The 12298-nt window shown below is 42.2% G+C and overlaps 1 protein-coding gene across 1 annotated transcript; it reads left to right on the forward strand.

Moving 5' to 3' along the window:
* The first annotated feature begins 3014 nt into the window (after positions 1 to 3014).
* Positions 3015 to 4187, forward strand: LOC147137250 (dynein regulatory complex subunit 4-like). Its single transcript, XM_086048733.1, has one exon. The coding sequence runs from the start codon at positions 3015 to 3017 to the stop codon at positions 4185 to 4187; it is 1173 nt and encodes a 390-aa protein (XP_085904859.1).
* Positions 4188 to 12298: the final 8111 nt, after the last annotated feature.

Raw genomic sequence — 12298 nt, forward strand, 5'->3', positions numbered from 1 at the left:
CTAGGAGGAATTTGAATGGAGCCAAGTGGCATTGTAGAGATTTCACGCTCGACATGCCGACACATTCCCAAATGTTAGCTTGGGTTCATCCCGCTGAATGGAGGGCAGGTCCCGACTTGTGTGTGCGAGCTCACCTGTGGTCATATTTCATCACCTTTTGCCTCCTGAATGCAAACACTCAAACACATGCACATATAACCAGAGTGCAACTGAGGCAAAATTTCAGACTTCCTGTGTCTTTTCAAACTTGGCTTCCTGAGACTTTTTTTTTTTAATGGGTTTACTCGTGATAGACAAGCCTACCGAATCTTATGTTACTAAGGGAATCTGGTTTGGCGGGCTGATTACACTGGTCAACAGCAAATTTGAATCCGAGCTGGCTTTATGCGTCCCTAAACGTGTTTTGGACGCTAATTTAAAAAATGTCGACATTTTTTCTAGCACATCAGGTGTTTTGAGATATTTTCATTTTTTTCTTTTGAAGTTTTCACCGGTAAAAAGCTTGCGCAATACGACTTTTCCCATGCATTGTAATTCTTAGCTATGACGTTGCAGGACACTTAATTCATAAATATTACTAAATATGCTATATGACTATATTAGATATGATTATGATTATTAAAACCTGATATGCTAGAGTAAAAACGAGGGCACTTTCTGAATCAGAGCGTAAAATTCACCTAGAAAAGTTCACCTCCATCTCTGATTAAAAAAAAATTGGGAAAAATGTATTGAGCAGTGATAGGAAATCTGATTTTGGCAGCTGATTGTTTTTGGTGAGTGCTAGAGTCAAAATTGCCACTTTAAACCGTAATGGGAGACTTCCTGTATCTTTTTGGGCATGCCTTCTTCTGACTTCTTATTCCTACTCATGATAAACACGCCTACCAAATTTCCTGTTGCTAAGTCAAAAGTGGCTTTGGAGGAGGATTTTTTTTTGGTTACATTTTAGAAGGGCCTACCAAGTCTGAATGGCAAACTTTGAGAATTTTGCGGATCTGCTCATTGTAGACAAGTCTGCCAAATTTCACGGTGCAAAGAGAAACTGACTGACTACAAGACTCACTCTCTTTGGAATCAAATGTTATCCGCTAGGAACTTGTCAAGGATTGATTTATTTTTCTTCTGATACAAGACCCCCGGATTAAAAAGCATGTTCCTGTTCATGTCTTTGGTTGTAAACCTCAAACACGTGGTACACTCCAACAAAAATGATGATGCTACCCAAGTGGCGTCTGTGACACAGATGGTTCAGACTGCAACTACATTCCGTGTGAGGTCTGCGAACACAAGCAATAAATGAATCTGTATTACAATAAAAACAATATTTATTATACATACATGTTTGGTCTTATAGTTTAGGCTTATGCTAAAATAAAGACGATTGAATCATGAATTAATATGAATTTATTCATCTCCTTCAATTGGGGTTGTTAACTTAGGAAACACTTTGACTTGCCGAGACAATTTAAAAAAAAAATTCTACCAAGCCAGTAATGACTCAAATAAGATATCAAGCATTAGTATAACTATATTATTTTTTTAAAAACTTGCAGCTAGTGTTTGGACTTTCTCTAGGATGAAAAAAAAAACGGTATTTGCGGTTTGCTCAAATACACCAGGACGTCGTTGCGGGCAAGCCTGGAATTATATGGACTGCAGTTCCTACTCGGAGGAGGAAGAGGGTTGATCCAGCAGTGGTGACCACGTGAAAATTCATCCTGGGAACTCAAAGAAGAAAAAGCTTCCATCCTTGAGGAAAAAAAACCAAAAAAAAAAACGCTTACGTCAACATCCGAAAAACACGGGCCTGAAAAACCATAATTCTTTTCAGATGTATCAGTGACGCCCCGGAATGCGCTAATCTGTTGTGTTTGGTGGAAACAGACAACGAGCCCCGGAGACACTTAATCCTTGTCCAAACGTCCCCTAGTACAAGTTTTAAGTTACAACAAAAGCTTGTTTCTTGGTGGAACATTTTTTTTAAGACATACAATTAAGAATCAAGCAGCAGTGCTTGTGCAAAGTTCACAGGCCGGTGATATTCAAGGTCCTTATACCGTGGCATCGCTCGCATCAACGTAATCACTTAGTCGTTTTTCATTGATTTGAATTACATCAAAATTGTAACGTTTTGTCTGGCTGTTGTGGCTAGACATGAGAATGTTTACATTATACATGGATTCCTTGACAAAAAGTAGTTGAAACAAACATGCGGAATAAGATTGTTCCATCTTTGTCACTCTTTTCGTGATAGTTTGCATTTTCCCAAACTAACTTTCTTTGGGCTTTGCCAAAAAGTCAGGATTGGGTACATACTTTTGGTTTTAGGGTGATAGTTCAGTTCACAAGTGGGTACAGTAATGGAAAGAAAAAATGCTGCAAATGTTTTCTGCTGTGTAAACAGGAACATATTTGATTACGTTGAAACTTAAAGGACACCTAGTTGTGATAGTATTTCGCTGGGGTCTATGTGAAAGCCACGGGCCAAAAAAAAAAATGCCTGCCACAAAATCAGGCGTAGCGGTAGACCTGGAATCGACTCAGATGTGCCTTTCAGGCAGAAGATACCAAAACGGGGAAAAGTTGCACCCTACACACAGGGAGGCCGAAGCTAAGATTCGAACCATGCGAGTGCGCATGCTTGTTTGTCTCTATGTGGCCTGCGACCGACCGGCGACAAACCGAGGGTTGTTTCCCACCACCTGCCCAGAGTTAGTTGGGATTGAGAATAATCTCCAATGATATCGTTACATCTCTAGTAAAGATGTCATCTATGATGTTTGATGAGGCTTGTTGTTGTCATCTAAACCAGTCCTCTCTTCAAAGAACACCTCATTGGCAAAGATGACATCACATTTCACACTTGGTGATAGTAGTCGTGTAGTTAGTATTACGTCGTCAGTGATACAAGTCGTCTGCAACGCCGGAAAATCGGCTGACTGCAATCAACTGGTTGTCCTCAAAATAAATCCAGGAGTTTTTTTTCGGTGCGTTTGTTGGTGTTCTCCACGATGGCCGCCAAAGGCAAAGGCAAAGGCAAAGGGAAGGGCAAAGGCAAAGGCAAGGCGGCGGAAGTCAATGAAAATATGCCATTGACTGAAATGACGGAGGAGCAGTTGATGGAGCGTGTCGCTAAGATTACAGCGGAGCTGGTCCGCATCCAAGATGAGAAGAAGAGCTTCCAGCTAATGCGGGACCAGGTCAAAGCCTTCTGGGAGATCTCCAAGCAGAAGCTGCAAGACGTGAAGGACAAGCTGCGCGAGGGCGCCATTGTGCGTGACGAGGCCAAGATGCTCCACCGGATGAAGGTGGCCAAGTACCAGCAGAAGGTCCGGCACCTGGAGTCGGAGTGCCACACCAATGTTTCGCAACTGAAGCTGGACGGGGCCGGATTCTCCACCATCTTCGACAACAAGCGCTTCGAGATGGAGCAAGGGGCGCTGAACGAGATCCGCAGCCTGCAGGTGGACCTGAGCGAGAAAGAGCTCTACGGCCAAAACCACATCGAGCAACTTAAGTTCGAGCAGGCGTCCAAGCTGGTGGATATCATCGTCCCGCACGACTGGAGGAAGGTGGAGCTGGAGGCTAAGCATAACGCTAAGATCCTCCCGATGTTTGAGGCGTCCGAGAATAAGCTAGAAGCCGAGATCAACATCCTGGACACCCTAATGCAAATCCGTCTGGAGACGCTGAAGAAAGAGCACGACGGCGCCTTCCGCGATGCGCTGAAGCGAAGTTGGGAGTTCTACCAAGCGCACATGGAGGAGATTTCCCTCCTGGAGAAGCAGCTCACCACACTGATGTGCCAGGGCGTGGTGCGGCAGCTGTCGTCCATCCAAAAGCAGCCGTCGTGCCCGCAGGAGAATCTCCAGCAGGACAAGAAGAAACTGCAGGAGCTCCACAGGCAGTTGGAGAAGCACAACGAGGACAAGGCCCAGCGCGAGGCCAGCGACGGTCGCCTGAGGCTCCTGGAGGAGGAGCTGGAGGAGCTTTCAATCAAGCACAGCTCCCTGGTGCAGGAGCTGGAGCGCGAGGAGCTGGAGTATGAGGCTCTGCTCAAGAGCCATGCGGCAGGTCTTCTGGAGGCCCAGAACCGCAACGGACTGCGGACAAAGCAGCTGAAGCTGAAACTGCGAGCCGCTACCGAAACACTGGAGAAACTTGAAAAGAGCCTTAGCGCATAGCGCTGACTTGGGAGACCGCGTTCAGTGGACGGGAGGTTTGGACGTCCCTGGGGGATCTGTATCTGGAAAAGCGCAGATGGCGGGCGGGACAGACGTACGGTGCTTGATTTACTTTTGGAGCTACGTTTTCAAGCTTCGTTTTGAGTGAGCGGAAGGAGGGATTTGCAGGCAGAAGCGATGGACCACAGCAACTCTGTCAACACTATGGATGGCGCATCAACGACAAATTCATGCCTGGTTCGGTTTGCCTGGAGGAAGCCTCAGGTCAGACCTGGGAACCACAGCGCCTTTGCGATTGCGGGACGTAACGAAGTACAAATACTTTGTGTCTACACATGACGTTTGGTCCCCCACAATTAAAAACAGATATTTGTACTTTCTGCTCCTTGCTTTGTCAAAATAGGCACGTTACCTTATTCAACCTGAAGTCAACGGGTTCTTGTGGACTTATAAGGCAGAAAAAACGGAGTGTGACATTAAATAAGGTAAACAAACCAGGGACCTTTCGCAACAGTTATGCTGCTGTACGAATTTGGAGACACAGAGATGTGTCATTCCGCATTTAGATAATGGTATAAGACGTACCATTTTAAAACGTGGGCGCAAGGCGCTGCCAGGACCACTGGCAGCAAATTAGGGTTCAGTGTTTTGCCCAAGGACACTTTGACTGCAGACAGCCAGAGCCAGCGTCCAAACTGGCAACCTTTTGGTCACTGGACAATCGACTCGACCAACTAAGCCACAGTCGCCATTTTTGAAGCCACAGTTGCCCTCGATTACATTTTTGACCCAGCCGGACTGGCACCAAAACAGGAGGCTGTTCGAATCCTTTCTGGTTTGCCCACAAGATATTTTTACAACCTTTCTCCTGAAAACACATCGCTCCTGATAATCCGTACGCGGGTCACAATGGCCGAAAACAGGCCAAGCTAATCTACTTCCTGCCGGTTGTCGGAGTTGCTGGCATGGTCGCGGTGATAAAATGGAGCGAAATCACACTCTAGTGCTGATAGAACAAGGACAATATGCTTAGGGGTTGGGAATTGGTGCTGTGTTTACAGGAACAACGAGTATAGTCTCAAACAAAACAAAACCAATTGAGCAAGTGTTTTTGCAAGTCTGTGTATCGTGGTGAAAATGTACGTATTTTGGGGTCCCCCTCTCAACCGTCCAAAAACCACTCAATATTGCCGTCCCCAAAAAGAAAATAGACCCCAGACACGTGTTTTATTCAGACCACGCAATTTCTTCGAGGTGTATTGTATAAAACGTAATAAAAGAGAATGATAAGGAATAGTTTGTTTGCAGAAAGTGTATTCACTTCATGTACTGTAGTATTTGTGTGTTGGATGTTTGCCTTTATGGGGTGTGGCCTGGTGAGTCACGTCAGGAGCTGTGGAGTTGGGTTGTATGCGTTGTGGCCTACAGCAGCTCCTTGAGAATGTTCTCATTTTGCATTTGTTTGTCCGATAGTTTGTCCCATTTAATAAACAACAAACAGTGCATTGGTGACTGTGGCTCTCCTTGCCCACATACGATGGCATTATGGTACTGTTTGGTACTGAATTCTCGAAAAAAAAAAAAAAATCAACACCTGTTACTTACACTCTTATGTTTTTGCAATCTCATGGTTGAACTTCCATGTTCTGGATCTCTGTGACACATTACAACAGACCCTGCCTTGGAATGTTATGTAGAAGGAACAGCAGGGTCCCTAAACGCAACCAGATGTTCCACCGTTGAAAGCCTTGTGGTCCTGCGCTGGGCCAGGACCCGGACCGATCCCAACATGCGTCACCACGGATGAACCCCAAGCCCAGATTTTTAGGCCTTAGCTAAACAGCCTTCTTCCTGTGCCTCACTGGGCTAACTGTTCCTATTCTGAGAGGCTCTTTATTTGGATGTTGCCATTTAATTTGGATGCGATTAATGCTCCGAGTAAACCAAAATATAACACTGAAGACACTCGCTCTTTGTGTGTGCGTGCGTATGCGTGCGTGTGTATATATATATATATATATATGTGAATATATATATATATATATATATATATATATATATATATATATATATATATATATATATATATATATATATATATATGGGGGCAGTCACAATGAAAGCATTAACTATGGAGATTAATTCAAATTTGATAACGCATTAAAAAAAAATTAACTCAGTTAACTCAGTTTTATTTACCTCCTGTGCCAGCTTCCCTCTGCTCACTTTGCAGCCCAAGGGAGAGTCACTGTCACAAAGACGGACCTTTACCTTGTTTTACTTAAAAAAATTGCTCGATGGCTCATTGGAGAAATCCAAAATAATTTGCGCACTTTGCAAAGCCAAATTCAAATACCATATGACTTGTACGTATTTGGTATATCGTTCAACAGTTGTATTTGGCGGGAAATTAATCATATTCAGATATCAAAGAAAGCTGTTGGGACAGTCATAGTATAATTTTTTTTCCTACATTAATTCCAACATTTTACTCAAGTAAATATCATTTCCAAGCTTTGTAAAAAATTGTAATAGAAAAATATGATTAATCGCGATTAATTATGGAAAATTCTGAGATTAATTAGTTAAAAAAATGTAATCATTTGACAGCTCTAATATATATATATATATATATATATATATATATATATATATATATATATATATATATATATATATATATATATATATATTGATATATTGTATATATCATGCTGTCATTCTTCATCCTTATTGTATTACGTGTCGGCCAGTTGTGTAGTCACTTGCTGTTCCGCTTGCCCGGCAACGTAAAAGCCGTAAAGTGTTCCTACCAAGGAGTTTAATCTCCTGCACCGCTGTCTGGACGTTTGTTATGGCGCTTCATACCACCGATAAGACTTTTTTTTATTTTGTAGTGACCTTATGGGACTAAAGCTGAATTTACACTACAGTTCCCATCTTAAAGTCTTTACTCCTATAATGCACCATATTCAATATCATATTAAATGTCTGTAAGCCTCTAATGTAACCTTATTTACATCATATTTACATCATCTGTCTATACGCCGCTAAATATCAGTTGTTTGAATGTGTATTATTACATATCAGATCTTAATTTACATTTGGAAAAGGAAGGATTCTGGTCTGAAAATATCCAATTTTGTTGGGGGGGGAGTCTTTTGTGCGTGTTTACATTGCTGTGACGCATATCCCAATTGTGCCACTTAAGAGCAAATAAAAGGAAATGGGTCACTTGAACCGCACGTCGTAAATCCAGTCTAATGTGTACAGTACTGAACGTCTCAGATTAGGTTGATCAATGAAAAAAAAGGTATTCACGTCTCTTCCAAGGAGGCGTTCGGGGGAATTTGAGTAGCCTTCAGGGGGGTTAGAGGCCCGGGGGTGAGAGGAGGGTGAGACGCCAAAAGAACAAAGGCAGCGAGCGCAGATTAAAGGAGGTAATAAAGGCGGCAGACTGTGGAGCGTTGACGTTTAACCGTGCCGGAACTGCAGATGAAGTTGATTTTGGGAGGGTAATGACAGGTGAAATGACTCCCACGCTGAGACGATAAAAAGGTATCCTGTTGAGTTGACAACGTGAGCGGGATAATCTCGAAACGCGCCGCAGCGCAGAAACAATAGAAAACTAAGCGAGACGCATGCCAAGCCTGTAGGTGGCGATGTCACATTGGGAAGAAACACTACGCCCTTAAAGAGGGAGTCAACCCTAACATATTTGCTTCAAGAATATGTTCCCAGTAGGCCCACTAGTTGAAACACGGCATTTTGATTAATTTTGCGTTTGTGGAATATAAATTAAGCAGCAAAATTACAACTGCTCACAACGACCAATCACGGCTGAACTGTTTTCTAAATATGAGCCGTGATTGGTCGTTGTGAGCAGTTGTGATGTCATTTTCAGTCGACAGAAGACAAAATGGCCGCCCCCAGAGATGACTAAAAACAAGTGGATTAACACTTACTCCACAATTGCAATATTTATCAGAATGCCCTGTTTCAACTAGTGGGCCTGCTGGGAACATATTCTTGAAAAAAATTTTTGCGTTGACTTTTTCCCTTTAAGAGGCATATAGAGTGCACACATACCGATAATCGGGCCAAATTTGACCATTTTCATTCCCTTCACTTGCCATCAAAATCAGAAAGGCCCCATTATTGGATGTCTCTGAAAGATTTGTTAAGACTGATCTATTCTGCTTGACTGTCATAAATGTTAAATCTGTTCAAAATTTTAAATGGAAAGAGACATATCCAGAGATGCATACAATCAGGCAAAATTTGATCATTTTTTCCTCCCTTTGCAATCAAAGTCCCAAAAAGGCCCGATTATCGGATGTGAACGATTATCATAATTGATAATCCTGTGCTGTCGGGTGTGTTAAGAGTGATTTTTCCTGCCCAATCTGCACATCAAATAGTTGAGGCTAACTCTTGTAAACGTTAAACCATTTCAATATTTAAAGAGGTACACACATCCCAACAATCGGGCCATCTGGCATCTCTTTCCAGGTCAACAAAACGTAAGCACGTGTGAGAATCCGAGGTCAGAGCACACCTGCGAGGGTTTCGACTGGCACAGTTTGCCATTTTTTTTTTTTTTCAGGGTTTTCGGACTTTAGACAACAGGGACGAAACCCAAACATGTCTCCGCTGAAGCCAAATATTTGTTCTCCTTTTCCTCTTCTCGCTATCATCTCTCATTGTAAACTATTTATATATGCATTTTTGGGGTACTGTTTTGTCCTGGCTGAAGCTTTCTCTTGACAGGATAGCTCAAGGATGTTAATGTTGTTTATTTTTCCTCATGTTATTGACAAAGAGTCACGTTTTCTCCAGTGTTACTTTTTTCCTGATAGATGACGAACGCAATCAAAAATGCTTATTGACACTGTTTAATGTGTTGAGATTTAAAAACAAAATTGGATAATCATTATTAAATACATATCCATGGTTCCGCAATTTATATATATGTATAATGGTGGTTTAAATGAATGCAGGTATCTGTACTGACACTATAAATAACACTAAAGTAAGCATAAACTAGTAATACCATAAAATGACGTGTTGGTTCCGGTGAAACTGAAGCAAGGCTGCTTTAAATGTAAGCCAACCCCGCAGTCAGTCACATATTCAGGAATGTTATTACTGCAGTTAAGGGGGATGGAGCTTTAACGGCAGGGAGGGGGGGGGGCAGAGGGTGCATGCATGGGATTGCAGAGTGCACTGATGCCTGAATTTACACTCTCAGGTGACACGTTCGTACTGCAGAGTCTACAATGGCCACGGTTGCTAACATCCCGCGTAGTGGGAGAGGGTCATGGGTTTGGCAACATGGAGTAATAACATAATTAAATAAAATGTAAAGAATGAAATAGCTTTTGGCTTCACGATTTCATGTTTCCATTCAATTCATTTTGCCGCTCCTTCTGGTGTACCTGCCCTGGCCACCGGGGGGCAGTGTAATGTAGTCAGGCAGATGCAAATTTAGAAGAGTTTCACAACTACTGTGATTCGGTACATTACTGTAATATTTGTGTCTGTCTTTTAAGAGGATAAACAATACATGCATGTAGCTATATGAATGCACGTTCATAAAAACATAGAGAATCTCATTTTTGTCGCACTGCATCAAATGAATGGCGATTGTGCTTTATTTAGCTTCTTCATATTCAAAAACTGGAGCTTGGTTCAGCAAGTATCAAGGGGTTGACTGTGTGTATTTTAAAGGAATGATGTTCCACCCTCGAAAAAAAAAAAAAAAATAAAAAAAATCAGTAGGTTGTTTACGAACGACGATGTCATAAAGAAAAGGGCCCATTAGCTCATTACTTTGCTCAATATACTCTCCTGATGCTTGGGATGCACAAAGCACGCATGAATTTTGCATGTTTTCCTTAAAAGCGACGTCAATAGTCGCCATGCATTATTTAGCAGCGACAACCATTTTCAAGTTCATCAAAATGTTTTTGCACACACACGCACGCACGCACACACACAGCGCAGAGCGTCTCATTTTCCCTAGCTCATTGCACATGGTGAGCTAATGACAAAAGCTGCTGACTGGCTTTAAATGACTCTTTTAAAGTCAGCAGCAGCGAGTCATTGGGCTCAGTCGGTGGGTCGGTCGGGCTGGGGGGTGTACGGCACTGCGGGGGGGCCACTGCAGATCGCCTGCATGCGTTCAAATCCGCACAGGCAAATTCCACAATTGATGATGATGATGATTATGATTATGTATAACCTGCATTTCCGCTCAACCATTTGAATTGCAAACGACGACACATGCAGGAGTGTTTCTCCTTCAATATTATCACCGGTATGTTTTTTTTCCCCCCATGTTTTTCATTTTATGCACACGTACAGTTAATATTAATACGGTGTTGATAAAATGAAATGAAGTATGATATTTTTTATTGTTATTTAGTGTAGTGGTACACACGCCGGAGTTGTATGCGGGCAGCGTGGGATCGGTTCCCGCTCAGTGACGGGTGTCTGTGTGTGCCCTGCGACTGGCTGGCGACCAGTTCAGGGTGTAGTCTGCCTTTCGCCCATAGTCGGCTGGGATAGGCTCCAGCACCTCCCCGCGACCCTGTACGGGATAAGCGGTGTGGAAGATGACACATTTTATTTTTATTATTGTATCCTTGCCCCAGTACAATCTAGTATAGTATAGTATAATCTTTTATAGTATCGTGATGCATTATATATTTCATTTTATATACATATAAATATATAAATTATGTAAAATATATAATTGTGAGGGCGGCACGGTGGTCGACTGGTTAGCACGTCCGCCTCACAGTTCAGAGGTCGTGGGTTCGATCCCGGCTCCGGCCTCCCTGTGTGGAGTTTGCATGTTCTCCCCGTGCCTGCGTGGGTTTTCTCCGGGCACTCCGGTTTCCTCCCACATTCCAAAAACATGCATGGTAAGTTGATTGGATACTCTAAATTGCCCCTAGGTGTGATTGTGAGTGCGGATGTTTGTCTCTGTGTGCCCTGCGATTGGCTGGCAACCAGTTCAGGGTGTCCCCCGCCTACTGCCCAAAGACAGCTGGGATAGGCTCCAGCACGCCCCGCGACCCTTGTGAGGAGAAGCGGTACAGATAATGGATGGATGGATGGATATAATTGTGATATTTTCTAATAATTGCACATGTATATATGCATATAATGTGTATGTATATGTGTATATACATACAGTATGAGCATATATGCAATATGTATTATTATAGATTTTGCCATTGATGCACTATTATAATTTTTTGCAAAAATACTTGAAAAATAGCATTATCTTTATTAGAAGAATTCGTTTTTATCATTATCATTACTATTATTTTATGATTTTATTTGTATTATTACTCAATTTTCCAGCAGAGCGTGGATTATTTTTTAAGACTATTTTATTCGCATTACTACACACTGAGCTCTATTTGCATTATTAAATTTTCTTCTAATTTTATTTTTCCTTTTATAGACTTCGCCATTGATGAATAATTTTATTTTACTTTTTTTAATCTATCAAAAAAGTAAATATTTCAAAAAATACAACTCATGATTTATTATTATTACAATTATTTCTATTTTTAATATTATCACATACTTGCCCCAGCGTATTTCTGTATTTGAATGAAAGGACAGCTACTGTATAGGGTTACCATGGCGTATTGTTTTCACCGTACCATCTGGTGACATTCACTCCTTGACTCCGACCACGCCATCTCCATCGCTTTCTTCCTCCTCGCGTTCTCCATCTCTCTCATTCTGTCCTTCTTTCTGTCTTTCTTTGAGTTCGCAGACGTGATGCGTTCAAGAAGACGTCAATGGTTCTTTTGTCTGTTGTAAAACGCCAACAACATTCAGACGTCGCTGGATAGTACCGCGCCTCGCTGCTGGAGCTCGGTTCAGCGAGCATCGACGCAACCTTTTTGCTTTTTATTTGGCTTTGTTCACACACAAACACAAATGATTGGGTTGGAAGGCGGTCTCCAAGTGCCCTGTTATTGACAGGCAACCAATTTAAGTTATACCCTGCCTTGCCGTACAAAGTCAGCTGCGATAGCACTCTCGCAACCTGAATAAGGAGAAATGGTTGAAAAAAAGGATGAAGA

This window comes from Filicampus tigris, chromosome 13, assembly GCF_054856515.1.
Source record: "Filicampus tigris isolate MCC_2025a chromosome 13, RoL_Ftig_1.0, whole genome shotgun sequence".
NCBI classification, from domain to species: domain Eukaryota; kingdom Metazoa; phylum Chordata; class Actinopteri; order Syngnathiformes; family Syngnathidae; genus Filicampus; species Filicampus tigris.

What these genes read in the sequence shown, in the direction of transcription:
- LOC147137250 (XM_086048733.1), top strand. Translation starts at nt 3,015, where the DNA reads ATGGCCGCCAAAGGCAAAGGCAAAGGCAAAGGGAAGGGCAAAGGCAAA.